General features: G+C 35.8%; 1 protein-coding gene across 1 annotated transcript; it reads right to left on the reverse strand.

Annotated features, from left to right (window-relative positions):
* Positions 1 to 335: 335 nt before the first annotated feature.
* LOC110884144 (mediator of RNA polymerase II transcription subunit 33A) lies at positions 336 to 17,024 on the reverse strand. The gene is made up of 12 exons (XM_022131821.2): positions 16,561 to 17,024; positions 13,564 to 13,674; positions 13,051 to 13,398; positions 11,679 to 11,998; positions 11,500 to 11,591; positions 10,558 to 10,918; positions 9,045 to 9,255; positions 7,997 to 8,111; positions 7,423 to 7,584; positions 4,933 to 5,566; positions 2,090 to 2,296; positions 336 to 1,692 (listed from the first exon to the last, which is right to left on the reverse strand). Exons 1-12 carry the CDS (start codon positions 16,839 to 16,841, stop codon positions 566 to 568), a joined length of 3,969 nt encoding a protein of 1,322 aa, XP_021987513.1. The 5' UTR covers positions 16,842 to 17,024; the 3' UTR covers positions 336 to 565.
* Positions 17,025 to 20,323: the final 3,299 nt, after the last annotated feature.

Consider the following 20,323-nt stretch of genomic DNA (forward strand, 5'->3'; position numbering starts at 1 on the left):
TTCAATTCCAATGTTCTTTTCTAGGGTTGTACACTCGGCGATTATAAATTTGCTCGTTGAATACTTGAGCCGGATTTGCTCAAGTTCGATAGCTCATATGAATGTCCGAGCCTAGTTCAAGTAAAAAGTAGCTCGCTTATACATAAACTCAAGTTGATTCAACTCTAGTAGCTCATTCTTTTGCATATAAAATTAAAAACCTTCTCTAGTAACTTATTCTTTGGGACTTGGTTCAAATATACCGACTCCTTGTATAGTTATGTATACTTTAGTTTGATACTATAAACACTATTATAGTATGATATGTTCTTAATATGTTACGTAGGACTTCTATGAAAAGGAGGATACAAAATCATCAATAATTAAAGAAAATGCACAAACCAACTCGTTGAGCTACACTGGCTCGAGTTATTGGCAAGGCAAAAGAAACTACTATATCACATGTAGATCTTACTATGTTTCTACTCACGTTTAACTAACAATCTGTTCGGCGTGGTAACCGACTTGTCACTATGACCACAAGCGTCCGGGAGCCAAAACCCGCTTATATGTACACAAATTAAATCTACTTCAAAATACAGTCCCCTAAACAAAAAGATTCAACAATCATTTCAGCAGCTGAACCCATGGCATTCACCCCAGAAATCTCAAGCAAAGTCAAAGCCAGTTCTTCCTCATCCCACTTCCGTAGTCCCCTGCTTAACCTCTTCAAAACTGCCACATCAACCTCCATTGCCCATTTTGGTGCGCACGTCACCATCAAGCTCACAAACCCCGACACATAAGCCCTCCACGTGGCTTTATTACACCCGAGTGAAATCTTCCCGTCAAGTGCACTTGCCATGAACTCCAAGTGGAGCCCGAGAATGACGGGCCGTTTTTTACAATACAAAGAAACAGGCTCCACGCCCCAACCAAACGCCCCAGAAAGAACCGCAAAATATGCTAAAGCATAACCCATTAGCATCCCGATCATCCCGCCCGAATCACCTTTAATTTGATCAGATTTATGGCCCGATATAAACCATGAAGGTAACGTTTCTTTAAGTAAAGATTGTATTAAATTTAACCGGCCCGTTAACCAAACTAATGACGCTCCCAGTGAGGCTGCTTGTTTGATACGAGTCATGGCTGCAGATAAAGAAACCTCACCATATCTCATCACAAGCCCGTTGGGCTTTTTTAGTTTTTCAAGCGGTACATCAGTAGACACAATATCTTTGACCGTATGCATTAACAATGACACAATTTCTTCAGTCATGAACATGACATCTCCAACACTACGGTGAACCCGTAAGTAGAGAATACCAGGGGCCACAGGATAAATCCCGCCTGAACTGTGGGAGCCGAACCCGTGACCAAGAAGACCACCAACACAACCGCTGGAAAAGACAGGTGGTTGGGCGATTGCTGATTTGAAACACATCTTAAGAAGCTGGACCACCGCGTTACTGTTGTGGTGGAAGACAGTTCGTGAGGCGGAGAAAATGAGATAATCGGTCCAACGTTTGGCTTTTTGGACCCAAAGTGCAGATATGATGGCCATGCATGGCCACGGGCAGCTCGCACCGAGGGTGTTTAGGGCTGGGGCGGCTAGGTTTAGAACAGATTCAGAGACCCGGTCAACTTTGTAAGTTATTGTGAGGCTTACTAGGGCAGCTAGGGGTAAAGGAAGAGTTGGAATGGTTCCCCCTGCAAGGAAGAAATGTGTTATTAACATGCAGTTAGAATGTTAGATACAAACTATAAGATAGATCTCTGCAATCGGCTGGAACGGGACTGAAACCGGAAAAGGAAAAAACCAAACCAAGAACAAAAATGACTTGAATCAGTTTGGTTTCAGCCCCAAACCAGGCATGGTAACCAGCGATGGCATTTTACTGGCCAAAAACAAACCTTTGGACGGAAGTCGCAAAACTGGCCAAACCTCAGGGACGGAAATGGCATTTTACTCTAAAAAAATGTAGAGCAGAGCCAAACATAGCTGGTGCTGGGCCCTGTCCCCGGTTCGTTTGTCAGTAAGGACCGAGTTTTGCATACCCCTAATACCATGCGTTCTAAAGACAAGGTAATTTTTGAAAAGCGATACCTGCAGATAAGCTTGGAACATCAACTCCAGTGGCGGACAATATTTTATTGATGTTATTCTCGACCATGGCTAAACTGGCTGCAGGACTTGGCCAATCAGTCCCGTTCATAGAAGCTGGCTTCCAGAGACCACGCGTTGTTTCTGCTGAAAGGTAACTTACAACAGTTGCCATTGATGCAGGAAGAAAAATAGCAAGTTCTCTGAGTCCTGAGATTATTATTCACATCAATATAATCAGATATTTACACAATTATGAGTGGAATTATACTTGGCTAGGGCTGTAAACGAATCGAACGAACACGAACAAGACCATGTCTGTGTTCGTTCAATAAGGAATGAACATAATCATGAACGGTTCACGAACACTTAACGAACGAGATTTCTTGTGTGTTCGTTGATTAAGGAAATGAAAATGTTCATGAACTGGGTGTGAACACTTACCGAATGTAAACGAACACAAACAAATGTTCATGAACATAAATGTTCATGAATATATATATAGAGAAAGTATAATGTACTTCACGCCTTAACGTACATTAACGTACTTCACGAAATATATAACATGCGTAATTATTTTTTTGACCAAAATAACATGCGTAATTTTGGATCCCATGCGTGATTATGTGGTCTCATGCGTGATTATGTGGTCCCATGCGTGATTATATGTTCCATGCGTGATTATACCCCTGATCCAATGGTTACCATTGTCTCCTACGTGAAGTATGATAAGCCGTGAAGTATGTTAACCTTTCTCTCTATATATATATAGAGAGAGAGAGGAAGGTTAACATACATTACGGCTTAACCTACATCACGCACGACAGGTAATTACGCACGTTCATTTTAAAATCACGCACGTTATAACTCAAAAATCAAAAATCACGCATGTTGAAACACAATAATCACGCATATTAAAAACATTAATCACGCATGTTATAGAACAAATCACGCATGTTGTCGTACGTGAAGTATGTTAAGCCGTAATGTACGATATACTTTTTCTATATATATATATATATATATATATATATATATATATATATAGGACAAAGATCCGTTAGGAACCACCCCTTATTGCGAGAACCGCGAGAACCAGTGTGAACACAAACAGTAATTCCTAAAAAAATCTAAAAAACACCCAAAAAAATTTTTTTTTATTTTTTTACTATTTTTTTTTGAAAAAATCGCTATATTTTGTTAATAAAAAAAATTTCAAAAAAAAAAAAAAAAATTCGAGTAACAGTTATCCATGCACATGTGCATATGTGTCGTTTCTTTGTCAAATTCCGTAATTCATTACAAATAATAGTCAATTGCACTTTCATTTACACTACTATGTGTAATACACTATTTTTTACATTATCAATGTTAGAAATGCACATGTGCATCTATATGTATCAACAGGAAATAAGGTGTTTTGGTACACTACTTTCTCTTTCATCTATCATTCCATCCATAATACACAAGCATGCACATGTGCATTTTTTGTCATTTCTTTGACAAATTCCGTAATTCATTACATATATTAGACAATTGCACTTTCATTTACACTACCATATGTAATACACTACTTTTTACATTACCAATATTAGAAATGCACATGTGCATTTATATGTATCAACATGAAATAAGGTGTTTTGGTACACCACTTTGAATACACTTTCCCTTTCATCTGTCATACCATCCATAATACAATACCATTACCTCCTACCATCCATAATACAATACCATTAACAATATTTTCACTTTATTACATGTATGTAAACACCATTTATACCATCCAATCAACATATTACATAAAAAATTGACAACTATAACCAAACCATCAACCACTAGATATAACTAACCAAAAAACATGTATATGGGTCTACTTCTCCATTCAAAATCACAAACTTTTTGTACCAAAACACGTTATATCATGGTTATACCTAATTATGCACATGTGCATTTTGAATATTGGTAATGTAAAAAGTAGTGTATTACTAATGGTATTGTAAATTAAAGTGCAATTGTCTATTCCTGATAACGTATTACCGAATTTGTTGAAGTAATGATACATATGCACATGTGCATGGATAACTGTTACTCGAAAAAAAAATTTTTTTTTTTTTTATGGAAACGAAATATAGCGATTTTTTATTAAAAAATATTAAAAAAATAAAAAAAAATTTTGAGTGCTTTTTTGATTTTTTTTAGATTTTATTTTGTGTTCACATTGGTTCTCGCGGTTCTCGCAATAAGGGTGGTTCTCGCATGAACCTTACCCTATATATATATATATATATATATATAAATAAAATCCGCATTTTTCATCTGAAAGATTATGAAAAATCCACCAAAAATAAACAAATACTTAACAAAGCTATCCGAACATAGTTGGCATAATTATCATAAACATAATTAACACAAAAATTAAGAAGTTTCTCAAGCTTTAACACAAACTAAAATTGCAATGGTCAAATCAGGGATGTTGGCGGAGGCATACAGTATAACTATGGTTTCAAATTTTTAAATTAAAACTATTAAAATAAAAATAAAACATAAGAAAACCTTTAAATGAACATACACAAATGAACATAAACGAGTGAACAAAAATGAACACATCACCGAACTGAACATAAACAAACGACCGCAGCCTCTGTTCATGTTCGTTTGTTTAACTTATCGGACAAAATTTCTTGTTCGTGTTTGTTCATTTATTAAACGAACAAACATAAACGAACTTCCCGCCAAACGGTTCACGAATTGTTCGCTGAATGTTCGGTTTGTTTACAGCCCTAATACTGGCCTACTGGGTATGTTTGTTTTTTGTTTATGTAGATGCTTTAATAAAAAACGCAAACCTGTAATAAGTTCAGGGGGAGACAAATTTCCATGTGCACAAGCAGTCAAAGCAGCATCAAGCACAAAAGGAACAGCTTCAAGAATCTCCCAAGCAGGAAGTTTAAGTCGACTGGCACAATCCTCAGGTATGGACCCACACGAATTGCTACTTCCAGATGCAGAATGACTTAACGACTGACCAGCTTTAGTATTTCTAAACATCATGTTCAAAAGCGCGTCAAAAATCTGGTACACAGAAGTACCAGGTTTAAGATCAGATAAGGTTGAAGCTATACACGCTTGGTGTTGTCGGTACCAAAATGTTAGTTTTGGAAAAGAATCCAAGAATATTGGTTCTGTGGATGACAGATTGCTAAAATGTCCTCTTCGGGCTTTTTGATTATTTTGTGGGTAATTGTGTGCCAGCAAGAGTAACTCGGGATTCAGTTGAGATCCTACAGGAGTGACATCACCCATGAAATGTTCAAGAGGTGGCTGGTGAAATCTCCATAGTTTTAAAAGAAGAATAAACGCGTTTGAGAACACAGAAAGGGGCGATAAATGTTCCCCGTTTGGGAGAGTCCATGAAACTGCCGGTGGACATGATCCAAACACCTCACATAGGGGCATCAATACAGCAGCAAGATGTGGAGCCTGAAAAATAGCATATGCATTAGAACAAATCCAAAGTAGTGGCATAAAACTTGGAAGTAAATTACTAAAACAGATAGCTGTGGTATATAGAAAATTATGGAACTACTCACTGAATTTCAGAAATTACACCTTTAGTCCGTATATTTTAAGTTTGTTGAGGATTTGGTCCCACTGCCAGTTAGTATAATCGCTAAGCCCCAAGGGACTTTTTGAGATTTCAAATTACCATTATCTGGATTAGGATCAAATACAAAGGATCCTAATTGTAAGAAGTGTAAGAAGGATTTATAGAGTGACAAGTGTCCAATAACCTAAAACTAAACCCACTACACAAAAAAAAACCCCACTACAAAAAAAAAATAAAAAAAAACCTTAAACATTCACCACCACCAAAAACCTAACCCCCCTCCCCCCACATCACCCACCCTAAAAAAAAAAAAAAAAAAAAAAAAAAAAAATTTGCCGAGGGGTGGAGGGGTGGGGGTTTAGGTTTTTGGGTGGGGGTGGGTGTTTAGTTTTTTTTTAGGTTTTTGGGGGTTTTGGGGGGGGGGGGGGGGGGGGGGGGGTTAGGTTTTTGGGTGGTGGTGGGGTGGGGGGTGGGTGGACACTTGTCACTCTATAAATCCTTCTTACACTTCTTACAATTAGAAGCCTTTGTAGAATAACTTGACCCACCATTATCTTTCACATTCTCATTCTTAAACCCTACATTATATTCATCTTCACTCATTTATCCTTTTCTTTATAATACATCTCTTTAACCCAAATTAAGATCCAGGTTATGAAACTTCAAACAAAGCTTTAAAAACTGATTTTCAAACAACTATTCATCCTCCACATATTTTTCCAAAAATATGGAACAGAATCTAATTTAAAACCTAGATAACTTACATTCGAAACCAAATTTTTACACAGATTCATTAATAAACTATCAGAAGATCTGACCCAAATAAACACCCACGAACAAGTACAAGACAAATAAGTGCAGGAATATTGCATGGTTCACTCGATCTATGTGATCTGGTCACATGGTGTAATCTTGTACGAGTGAGTCAAGCCGTAACAGTTGTCCAAAAATCATTTTTACGAATAACTAGTCCGCAAAATATGATTTAATGTGGAATGTGTTGATGGAGGATGCCTTTTGCAAAACCGCGCGTAGCTATGTGCGCTTAAATGTGGAATGTGGTCACCCTGCCTTAAAAAAACTCTTTTGATTTTTCCCATGTCCTCAACATTTACATGGATTATAGAGAAAAAAAAAGCTTCTTTTTTATTTATCTTTCAACAGCACACACCTCTATTTATCATGTGGTGTTTAATTTTTTAGTTTCAATACCTAAACATTTAAGAATCTATTTGGTTGTCTTAATTATATTCACTTATTTTAATTATATTTAATTATTTCAGTTATAATTAATGGTTACAATCATAGTTATTTATTATAAATATACTTTTATAATACGAAAATAGAAAAAATTACTTTAACTATAAACAACAAAAAATTGACTATTGAAAATAAAATGTAAGATGTGGTGATGTTGTGAAAATGAAAATATTGGTATAAGAGTGTTTGTAGGGTTGGAGAGAAAATGAGTGTTTTTGGTGCATTTGTATAAATTAGATGTGGCAGCTGACTGGACGCATTTATGGATGCACTTAGCACCTTGCATTGGTGATAGCTTTAGAGATAAAACACAACTCGAATAAACCTATTCACAAGTAACCGGTCGAAATTTGATTTCAAGTCCTCTATCCAAAAGAAGTTAGGGTAGGCAGTAGGCTAAAGATGAAATCCAGTATAAGAAAAAAAAAATGGAATATATAAAAGATAGCCTCAGCAAAAGTGTACTTACCAAACCATGTAGGGAAAAAATCTGAACACAATCGATAGTTGATATTCCCATAAGAAGAACATTGAGAAGGGGAGCATAAACAATCAAATGGCTTTCATTCCCTGAATAATCCACAGGAATTGGAGGTGATAACAGCTTAATAATGAAGAATCCGGTATGTTCCTGTTAACATTTTCAACAAAAGGGCTTAAAAGTTAAAACTGCAAAAAGCCAGGAGGTGAAGGAATACGTAGCAAAACAGGCAAGTTGGGTAAAATACTAAAAATGTAATGGGTCAGGTTGAAGCATTTTTTTCCCCCAAAATTGTAAATATTGCATAACCAATTAGTGTATCAAATGATTAAAAAGTAGTAACATTTCTTTTATTTCAATTTCAATATCAATCCATATTTGTGAGTAAAATGAGTTTTATGCATTAAAATACACTTGGGGCTACTTTCGAGTTTCGACCGTTCAGCCCATTTGAATGTTCCCTTTAAGCATAACACCGAGTCCCATTCAAAAGAAATTGAGTCAAATTGCCAACACTAAGAAAGAAGAAAGAATCCATGAGTGAGAACTGAGAAATAACCACCTGTATGTTCCATCCGCGAGTTAGCGATGCTCCACATAAGACAGTTGCAGCAAAAATCTTCTCTTCTTCTGTACCATTGATTGCAATTCCGTATATTTTCTCAATTTCTGCTAAGCTTCCATTCAATCCAAAAGCTTAAATTCAGTTGCTAAACCACAGCTTACAATATGAAAATTACACAAGCCTATTTATTTAGTTATTTACATACATGGTAGTCATGCATACTGTCTGCTAAGGTAACAGAATTATTTGATCTTGCTCATAAGTAAAAATAACATAGAAGTGGCGGAATGGACAGGTCAGACAAGTCAGGTGAGCCTAACCCAAAACACTTCACAGCTCATATAATAGGGGTGCACAATACTTGGTTTAGACAGACAATTTAATTACAAAGGTTATATTATTTTAATAGAAGTTTGAATATATTAATAAAATGATATTGGAGGTTTTATGTATTAAATATAACATTGGGGGCAACTTTTAACTCATTTTCCCATTCTTTTTACGTGTTTGGACATAAGTGATTATCTGATAATTGCGAATCCAAGCCACAATAATGAGTTTTTAGTGTTTGGATAAAGTGATTATGATTCTGATTACCAGTTTTCTTCATCTTCTGATCAAAAACCAACAAGAAACGGTCAAGTGAAGCAATTCCGTTGTATATTGATCTTTTTGGTATTTTTTAATATAATATTGGTAAAAATTATTACTATGACTGATTATATGCCTTAACAAATATATAAAACATCCTTCTTGGTCATTAATATCATTAGTTACGTAAATATATGAGGATTTGCCTAACACTCAGGGAGCCAAAGCACATCAAAACACCATATCCTGCATCGCGTTCTATTATGATTGGTTATCTGATTCTGATTATTCAGTATCACATAATCAGTTTCAAAACACGCATCCAAACACCCCCTATCAAATCCGAAATCAATTAACCTACCTCTATGCAACGTTCTTGTCTGTCGTCTGTTTGCATAGGGTTAGAAACTTAAAAACATATAATCAGTACTATCAATAAAAGGTGTGAGCATACCTTGAAGCTGGTGTTGAGACCAAAGTATGCATCATTTGAGAAGTCAAAGGAGTCCCCTTCATCAATGTTGACCAGCCAGTCATTTGACCAGAAATGTTACGAGGTATTTGGTTACTGTGTCCCTTGACATACCCAGGCCATAAATATGCTGATGTGTCTAAAAGATTCCTTGCAATACAAGCTTCTACAATAAGATGCCTCAAGTTTCCGGCTGCAATTAAATGTCCAATCATGACCAAACAATACAAGTATCGACGTATACAATTAAAATAAGACATGGAGACAGATTACAGCTTATGATATAGAAGACTCGGGGACACAGAAGGAAGCATATTCATCTCAATATACGATCAGAACACTTATGTTAGCATTTCTTTTAATTAGACAAGGTAAGATGGGTGGATAAAGCAGATTGGGAAACGGTCAAATTTGTATTTTAGTATGGGTCGGTCACCGTCCAAACTTTTAGTTTTATAAGTAGCTAGCATGCAAAATACGATTATAGAAAGAGTGATTTTGATGGATAAAGAAGTGGCAATTTTGTAATATATGTTTATTGATTGATTTCTTGGATTAAGGGTATAAAGGTAAATTCAGCATGTCTTAAATTCATAAACCAACATGCAAGTCACATGCAAGTTTCCCCCGTTCTTTAAATACATCAATAATTTTTATACGTGATTTTTTAAACAAAATTACACCATAAAAACGAGAGTTTTTCATCTTTAATATGAGCACCGTATTGCTATATATACATGTTGAAAAAAATACGTTTCAGCTAGGTGTTTTTATTCCATGGTGTTTTATTTGTAGCAAGTACATGGTATTTTATTTTGCATGTAACAAAGGGTTCATCATGTTGTGTTTTATCTGTTAACAAAGAGTACATGGTGTTTTATTTTGCAGGTACATAGTGTTTTATTTTGCAGGAATTGACCAATTTACTCTTATACCCTTTACCCTAATTATTAAGAATTGCCACATGTCACACTTTTCTGGCTTCTCACACTTTTTAGGATATTTTGACTTTGTAGCCAAATCCTAACCATAGAAGTTATATCATTTCAACACATCTTGGTAGACAATAATTTGGGAGGTTTTATGCATCGATGATACAAATTGGGTGACTTTTGACCCGCTCGACAATTTGACTCGTTTCATTTTGACTATCTTTTATCCCTAAGTAAATGCCGCACCTCTAATATTGATGCAAGACAAATACCTCAAAAAGAAAACATAAGAAATAAAGTAAGAAGAGATTGCTCAATACAAGTAAACTTTGAATTGAAATGAGTTACAATGTTTTATGAATTGAAACTACAATTTGGACGTTTCCTTTAAGGCAAAGTTTCTTATTTTACCTATCTGACTCGTTTGAGAAAAAACAAAACCCATATTAACCCATTTATAAGTAACTGGGTGGTATTTGCCACCTCTAACACTGATGAAAGATAAATACCTCATAAAGAATAAAGAAGAAACAGTAAGATAGAGCTTAGAAGAAATTACTCACCACAAGTGTTTGGCATATCATTTAAGCTAACACCATCAAGGTAACCACTTCCAACTGATATACCGGAGGCAACCAAAATAGCTTTTGCGGCTGCTTGATTTGCTATAGAAGTAACTGACGATGGTGGTATCAATAAACCTTCAAAATCACCCAATTGTTGTAAGCTAGAAACTAGGCTTTTGCGACAGTTTCCAAGAGCCTGCATTTCATTCCCTTGATGCATTTGTTTATGATCATTTTCCTCAAGCAAAGTGTTCTCCTCTTCATCAATAATATTACCAACTGCAAGAGTTGTTGTGCATAATAGTAGGCATAAACATGTATCAAGGCGAGGTATTGGACCATCGGCAGCTTCCCCTTCCTAAAGAACCAAATTTAAAAAAAAGGAAAAACAACTATGAGACATCAAAGTACGCTGAATTGACAATGAAAACCTACACATTCAGGAAGTCTACCAAAATTATTAGAATGTCTTCACCTAATTAATTGGTCATGTAAAAAATACAATAAATAAACTTGTGAAATGCCTCTTTTACACCTGTTCTACTCAACACACTAGAACATCCCTTTAGTAAGATCTCAGAAATAAAATATGCAATCTGTGTTATATAAGTGTGTATACAGTACATAAATGAGTGTGTATACACACACATCTATATTTACAGATATGGACTTAGGAGCCAGTGAGAAAGAAACCAAATTTTCATGAGAAACGTGGAAAACAAACGGATTCATTAATTATGTAACTTTATTTCACAATTATATATATTTGAGATGACTCATAAAATTGTGAATTGATGTTAGAAGTAGTGAATCAGTTTACTTCTCACGAATATTTGTTTCTCATTTGATCCTGGTGAAATTTATATTAAAAAAGACAAACGTATACACATACATACTTATATATTATTTATAGGTATATGTACGGTTATGCGTGTTTACCCTTTGTACAAGTCGCAAAGCTGCAATCCATAAGCCAAGAAAAGTGTCCTGCCAAGAGGCCTGAGTAATTGCCTGATGGGCTTTCAGGAGATCTAAAATACAAATCCATTTGTTTACATGGCATTACAAATGAGATATATTATATATGTGACAATGTGGAACTTAAAATTAAATTTTACCGGTAAGAGTTTCAGCAGCACTGGTAGTAGCCACTACAAATCCATCCATGGTGTCTTCAAGAAATAAATCAATTGGAAGCCAAATAGCCGAACGGCAAGCACCATAACTTTGCCCTGCAGATGATACAAGTGATCCAGAAGCCATTACTGCATGGAACTGTTGCAGAGATGATGTTTTACATTCCTTAGATAGTAGTACACGGTTATCAGATGTTAACTGCAAAAGAGCCTCAGGAGTAATATCTTTGGAATTTCTTAAAGCCGTGGAGTTTCCGACAAGCAGCCTCAAGTGTTGCACAAAAGATCCCCAGTGTGCAGGCCTAAAAGTATAGATTCAGAAGTTATGATTAGAAATAAAAAAAAAATACAGATCAGATATGACTCATGTCAACCATATAATCAGGAAAAGGACTACACTAATGGTTTGACACGATACATTTTTCATCCAAAATGTTACTTTCTATAAACAACTAAAATGTATGAAATATGATTAAACCAATTTATAATGTTTCAATACTAAGCCATCTAAAGCACCAAAAGTCTAAATGTACAAATATAAGTGCCAAAATTGCCAGTTCTGGTCAAAACAAATATATTTCCACAAGTAGAAACTGATTGGTTTGACACGAAACATTTTTCATCCAAAATGTTACTTTCTATAAACAATTAATGTACGAAACATAATTAAACCAATTTATAATGTTTCAATACTAAGCCATCTTATGAAAAGAAAACGAAGACTTAATGGTGTTAAAGACACTTTGTTTTCTGTCTGCTTGAAAAACATAACCCGAATCCACCCTAATACCCAATTTTTAGAAAATGGGTCAAAATTTAGAAATCTTGGTTTTAAAATGCGCCGTGATGCGCCCGATGCGCTGATGAGTGCGCATCGCCACAGCTGATGCGTTGCGTTTACGTGACGCGAGAACATTGTGCCGATTTCGCATAAAGTGCCCGTCGGATAATGCGCTCCGACTCACGCAACATTGTTTGTTATGTTTTTTCCAGATTTTATGAAATGGGTTGGGTTTTTTTAATAATTATTATTTTAGCATGCTTCATTTGGATCATTATGGTTCCTAAACACTTATTGTGGTTCTAGAAACATTTTATTATGCTTGATTTGAACCAAAAAAAAGCACAACTATTATCTTCTTATTACGTCAGTCGTTTTAGTTTAAGTATGTTTTTATAAGTTGTTATCTATAAACAATTTTTTAGTATTTTTTTTATAAAGAGTGCATCGCATACGTGATGCGCTCGCAACGTGCATCACGCATCGCGCATCAGATTTTTAAAACCAAACGCATCGGCGCATCACGCAACTTAAAACCAAAATAGAAATAAATTTTTGACACTTGTTCCTTACATATTCCGGCGTGCCAAGTGCAGAATTCTGAAAGTTACTTTATTACGAAAAATTTCTCCAATTATCTCAATGGCTGTTATGGTATTCATTTTGTATAGCCCCTGGTGATAATCAACTTTATTTTCTCCATAATTATTATGATCATCGATGTCCATGTCTTGTGATTTGATTGGCCATAGAGATTTCTTTTCAGGTACTAGTTCCAGCAAGTTTTCATCGTCGAGTGAGGCATCAAGTAGCTCCCACACAACTGAAAATAAAAATTCAACCAAAACAAGCCCAGGTTCACTGGAATGGAAACCAAATATCTGGTTGAGGTGAAGAGCATCATCTATAGATTCCATGATCCTGCAATTACATAAAAGACTGTCAAATTTTCAAGTTACATATGCATAAAAGAGACACAAGAAATGCAATATTTAAAATTGCTTTAAAAAACAACAGTAGACTCCATACAAACTATATTCTAAAAGCAGAGGTTATTTCCAACCTAAATGGGGATAAGAATCTTACTTGTGATAGTTTGAACCGTTAACTTCAGTAGCCAATGGAAAAATGTGTCTTTTAAGGAGCTCTAAATAAAGCCTGTAGGCAGCAGGATGGCTTCTTCGACTTGGGATTACTCTATGATAACAAAAAAAAAAAACATTTTAACCAAACAAATAACTATATTGTACAAGAACCTACACTACATAGTACAAACTATATAGCGTGTATACACAACATTATAAAAACCACCAATTATGAACCTATAGGCTATAGCAGGTACCTGAATGTTCTTCTACAAGCCTTAGAAAAAGCTATACTTCTAGGAAGTAAGATTTTCATTTCAACTTAACTATCTGATTATCTATTGAATTCATAGTTGTCGGTAGCAAATAGCTCTATATGCTACATAGCGATAGCGACGAAATAGCGCTTGCTAGTTCGTGTTTAGCAATAAGGTAGTAGAAAATTTTAAAACTTAAAAAAAAATACCTATTTGTAACTTATATATATGTAATGTTAATTTTATACTTTTTATGTATAAATATATAAGTTTAAAGACCAAATGTAAACTAGTGAAGATAGAGGGGGTTAATTTTTAAATACACAAACTAATTTAACACTTTTTTATGAAAAAGATTACAAGTTTTAGGGACTAAATGTAAACTAGTGAAAGATACAACAACAACAACAACCATACCCAGTATAATCCCACCTATAGCGAAGCTATTGATAGGGTCTGGGGAGGGTAGGATGTAGGCAAGCCTTACCTCTATCCCAAGGGGATAGAGAGGCTGCTTCCAGTGAGACCCCCGGCTCCAAAAAACCATAACCAAGACATAATCTTATGGAAAAACATATATAAGCACACAACTACTAAAAAAATGTGGAAAAGAAAAATAATAAAAATAAACACATAAATAAATAAATAAGTAGTTGTTAGTAAAACTACGACGCCGGGAATAAGTGACAACTTATAGAAAGCTATATCACACCTCATAGAAAACGAAAAAATTTAAACTCATAAGACAAGAACCTAAACCAAAAACCAGGCCAAACTCCTAAAAGTCCTTAACCTTAATCCTACGTCTCCACGAAGTTCTATCCTCGACCATGTCCTCGAAGAGGTGCAGATCTAGCAAATCTTTCCTAATCCGCTCCTCCCAAGTCATTTTCGGCCTACCTCTACTCCTCCTTCCATCTACAGTGAGTGTTTCCACTATTCTAATCGGGTCTGTCATCTGCCTTCTCCTGACATGCCCAAACCATCTCAATCTTCCTTCCCTTATTTTGTCTGAAATACAAGCAACTCCTAATCTTACCCTAAAAACCTCATTTCTTATCTTGTCCAACCTAGTATGCCCACACATCCATCTTAGCATCCTCATCTCTGCCACATCTAGCTTTCGTGCATGGATTTTCTTGATGGCCCAACAATCTGTTATAATACCTAAACTTATTTAACCCTAAAAGTTTAAAACACGCATTATCAGCCCCTATCTTCTTCTTCCTGGTTCGCTATCTTCTTCTCCTTGGTTTCCAACAGAAAGTAGCACCGACGTCGAAATTCGCCGCAGGAGGTCGCTATGTGGTCAAGAAGTACCTTGTAGCGGCATATAGCCGCCTCTCCATGCTATAGCGCCCGCTATGGATGCTACTAACAACTATGATTGAATTATCTGCTTTTGCCTTCTTTTTGGGCATCAAGTAATCAATTTCATATTTACTAAAGCAAAACTGATTTTCAGAAAATTATAGTAGAATAACTCGTATACCCTTATTAAATAACCAGAAGTCGCCATACGCATAAATAGCACGTCCAAAAACAATTTGACAAACCATGTTTCATAACAAAAAGGTAATCCAATTCAAAGCCAATTAAAAAAAATCACTTTTAACTAGCACACTCAAACAGCCCCTTAGAAATGAAAATTAGCCTTCTTCCGTTTCGGCAACGCTATTGTGTACTAATGGTAGGTAAACAATCAACCAATCATCCAGAACATACCAACCATTTCCATAGCAGTATCTAAAAGTGAATCACAAAGTTCAACTTACTAAACCGTCTACCTGTCCTTGTAGATTATAAAACAAACTCAAACTAGCATCACAATCTTGATCACACTTATACACCAAATTTAACACCACAACTACTCATATCATTACTAAAATTGTAGATGCATAACCGAGTCCGGACTTCCCTTAGGAGACCGGACGATAATAAAAAGGACGCACATCCTAAAGTTCGTCCCCTTGCCCAACAAAGGACGCACATCCTGAAGTGCGTCCCACCGAATGACGTCATCAAAGTCAACTAGTATAAATACCTTCTCCAAGTACACCACAAGTACAATTTTCTGAACATCTGTCCTTATTCTCTCTCTATTTTCTCTCTCTAGCAAATACTTATCCTCATGCTGGAGGGTGGTCGCAGAGTGGCCTTCCCACCTCTGCGGCGAGCCTAACGGTTTGTTAAGTTGTGCAGGTTCAGGTTCCCAAGCAGTATAAAATCTAATCGTGGTTTGTTCAATATCCGGCCACTTTTTGGATCTTCAAAAATCAACTAAATCAGTAAATACGAACAAAACCTGTCAGGCAGAAGCTCTAAATACACCAAAATTAACACAACTAGTCTATCATCACTAAAATCAACTGAATCAGTAAACACGAACAAAACCTGTTAAACAAAACCTCTTAACACACCACAACTACTCTATCGTCACTAAAATCATCTAAATCGGTAAACACGAACAAAACCTGTTGGACAAAACCTCTAAATACACCAAAATTAACACCACAACTATTCTTATCATTCCTAAAATCAACTAAACCAGTAAACACAAGCAAAACCTGTTGAATATAAGCTCTAAACATACCACAACCACTCTATCATCACAAAACTAAACAGTAAACACGAACAAAACCTGTTAGACAAAAGCTCTAATTCTCTAAATACACCAAAATTAACACAACAACTGCTCTATCATCACTAAAATCAGCCAAACCAATAAAAACAAACAAAACCTGTTAGAAAGTAGCGCGAGAACAAGCATTGGCGGCACAACTCTAATCGAAAGCGCTTTCTCGAGAAACTTCCACGCAATCGGCACATTATTGGACCAACAGATGTGCGAAACGAGCAATTCAGCGACCTTAGTTGACGGCATGGACACTCCGGCCGATAATAGCGTCGACGAGAGCTCAACCGCCCACATCAACGGATCAACGCCTTTAATTTGAGCAGATTTAGTCATTTCTAGCACTCCGTCCCACATGTTTGTGGTGGCCGGAACGGTAACCGCCATGGTTTACTCCGTAGCGGAGCTAGGGTTTGGGTTTGTTGGTGGTTGAAAGGTTTGAATGACACGAAATGAACGGAGTGAGGAATGTCGTTGGAGTGTGAAAAGGGGTAAAGAAAATTAAAGGCACCGTGACCCACCGGTACGGCGGCGGGCGGTGTAACTTATGGACCAATTATATGGAAAGATGGGTACGAGTTTTACGACCGGTGTTACGTGTACAGTATTTTTATTTATTTATTTCTTTTTAGAATTGGTGACGAGGGTATAATTTTGGGTGTATTGTATGCTCAAGACGGACCACTAAAGATACAACAACAATCGTACTCAATACTTTTTATTTAGAGTAAACTGCCATTTTGGTCCCTGTGGTTTGGGCATTTTTGCCATTTTAGTCCAAATCTCAAACTTTTTACATCTGGGTCCCTGTAGTTTGCATTTTGTTACCATTTTAGTCCAAAATTTAAAAACCCTATTTTTTGACTGTTGCAATCTCCTATTTTGTCTTTTACTTGATGGGCATTTTGGTCATTTTGCTTTTCATTTAACATTTTCTTAATTCAAAAATTAATATATATATATATATATATATATATTAATATACACACATACATATACAATCAGTTCATCTTCATCATCGACTTCAGCTCTCTCTCTCTTCTCTGAACTACTACCACACCACCACCACCCCCACCACCACCATCCCACTGCAGCCAACACCACCATCCCCGTGAACTCTCTCTCTAAAACCTGCACACACACACACTCTCTTTCTCTATCCAAACACCCATCTCTTTCTTCTCTCTCTCTCTCTCCTCTCTGTCGAACACCACCACCACCACCGTGATGAGAACCGACATCAGAAAACGACACCGATGAGAACCGACATCGGAAAACGGCAGCGTTGATTGATGATGATGAAGGAGGTTCGAGTTTCCCTAAATAAATCATCATCATCCCCAAATAAAACCCTAACTAGAAAGAAACTCAGGCGACTAGTCACCGGCTACCCCGCCACCACCACCACCCAACCACCCGCGTCATCATCTTCATCATCGTCGTTCCTCCGCCGGATGCCACCGCCTCTCTCTCTCTCTCTTTCATCTCACTCTCTCATCTGCAGATTATGTGGCTTTTTGTTTTGGGGTTTTGTTTAAATCTTGATTTTTCAGGGGTTTTGAGGTGGGTTTGTGTTGTTTTCTTGTTTGACTGATTGCATGTGTTGATTGTGGGTACATTGTGTTGTTTGGTTGCTAGATGTTTCTGATTGGTGGTTGTTTTGAATGGTTTTGTTTTTTGTTTATGTAAATATGTGATTATTGAAATTGTTTCAGGTGAGGAGCATGATGGTCTTCAACAAATGACCCAGGTATAATCCCCACTGTTTCTTGTTCTACACCCTCTAAATCTCAGTGCACAACAAATTCAATGTCTGTTGAAGTGCCGATACCTGTTAAGATCCTTAATTTTGACGATATGGGGAAGGAGGAGCAAGCATATGAACTAGATTTATATTTAGACAGAGGGAGAGAGGTGGGAGACTTTAGAGAGAGAGAGGGGAGGTTTTAATCTGGCGAAAGATGAAAGATGAAGATGCTTTTATTTAGTTATAATAATTTAAAATGACAAAAATACCCCTGAGGGTAAGGACAAAACAGGAGGTTTTAATTTGGTGATTCTGGTCAAATATCACTTTTGGACCAAAATGGCAACAAAATGCAAACCACAGGGACCCAGATGTAAAAAGTTTGAGATTTGGACTAAAATGACAAAACTGGCCAAACCACATGGACCAAAATGGCAGTTTACTCTTTTATTTATAAAGTTATCGGTAGAGCTTAGAAGACATAGGATAGACGGAAGAAATATATAAAGTTATCGGTAGAGCTTAGAAGAGATAGGAAAGAAGAAATATATATATGTTTTGAGGAATAAAGAAACTACCTCAAGAGAGATCTGTAGCTTTAAAACGCACAGCTGACAAACAAATAGTCGAGAGAGATCTGTAGCTTTAAAACACACAACAGACAAACAAATAGTATTAAAAATTAGTAGGATGCTCGCGTGATATGGCGGGAGTGACACATCGTATTGAGATACTCGTTTTTGTAGTTTTCTTATTCGTAAAATATTTATTGTATCATTATTGAGATAGATATACATTAAAAGCGTAGTAATCGGGTAATTCATTTCATTGTGTTGTGCATGGTTCGGTCTGTTCGGTTATTATCCTCAACCGAAACCGAAACCAAAGTCATCAGTTAGTCTATTTTATTACGTAATCGGTTTTCAGTTAATCATTTCGGTTTATTCGGTTAGATTGACAGTTTTTTGTTTGGTTTAGTTTATTTGACTTCAGTTAATAGCAAAAATTAAAGTTTAGCTAAAACTTTTGTTTAGAAGTATATGAAATTGAGGTATATACATGAAATGAAAGTATAAATATATGAAATTGAGATATAAAATATGAAATATATGAATTGGAGGTATAAAAGATAAATATATAGATATGAAATATGAATGATTCAGTTCGGTTCGGCTAATTTTGGTTAAACGAAAGTACAAAAAAAAATTGATAACTGTTTTTTGGTTAATTCGGTTTTTAGTTTTTAGTTAATTTAGTTTTTGGTTGATTTCGGTTCGGTTTCATCTGTTTTCGGTTTGGTTTAGGTTAACGATTTAGTTATTGCTTACCGATAACCGATTTTGGTTAATAACCGATAGGTGCGCGTGCGATTCGTCGGGAAACATAGACATTGCCACAGTGTGCATTGTTCGGTTGGTTAGATTATTATCCTCAACCGAAATTGAGGTCATCGATTAGTCTATTTTATTAACCAAATCGTTTTCAGTTAATCGGTTTGGTTTATTCAGTTAGATTTAAGGTTTTTGGTTTTTGGTTTGATTCGTTTAATTTTGGTTAATAGCAAAACCAAATTTAGGCTAAAACTTTTGATTAAAAATACATGAAATTTAGGTATAAATACATGAAATGGATGTATAGTTACCTGAAATGAAGGTATAAATAAATAAAACTAGGGTGTAAATGTGAAATACATGAACCGGAGGTATAAAAGTTAGAAATATATGAAAATATGAATGGTTCAGTTCAGTTAATTTTGGTTAAATGAGGGTACAAAAAAAATCCATAACCGTTTTTGGTTCATTCGAGTTTGGTTAATCAATTTTCAGTTAATTCAGTTTTTTTTTATTTCGGTTCGGTATCGGATAGCGATTCTGTTGTTACTCACCCTTAGACACTGTTAATCACGTAACATATCAATTTTTTAATTAAAAAACTATAGCAATATTATACTGGGATTCTGTAGCTATTAAACATTATGGGATAATGACTAAGTACGTTGGGCTTTACTCACTTGTAAACCAAGACATCTTCTACTTGTACCTTTTAATCCACACGTCAATACTGACCAAGAAAACTACCGAAACGTCGACAAAAACACGCTTAAAATGCACAAGGAAATATT

The sequence above is a fragment of the Helianthus annuus genome, chromosome 10 (assembly GCF_002127325.2).
Source record: "Helianthus annuus cultivar XRQ/B chromosome 10, HanXRQr2.0-SUNRISE, whole genome shotgun sequence".
NCBI classification, from domain to species: domain Eukaryota; kingdom Viridiplantae; phylum Streptophyta; class Magnoliopsida; order Asterales; family Asteraceae; genus Helianthus; species Helianthus annuus.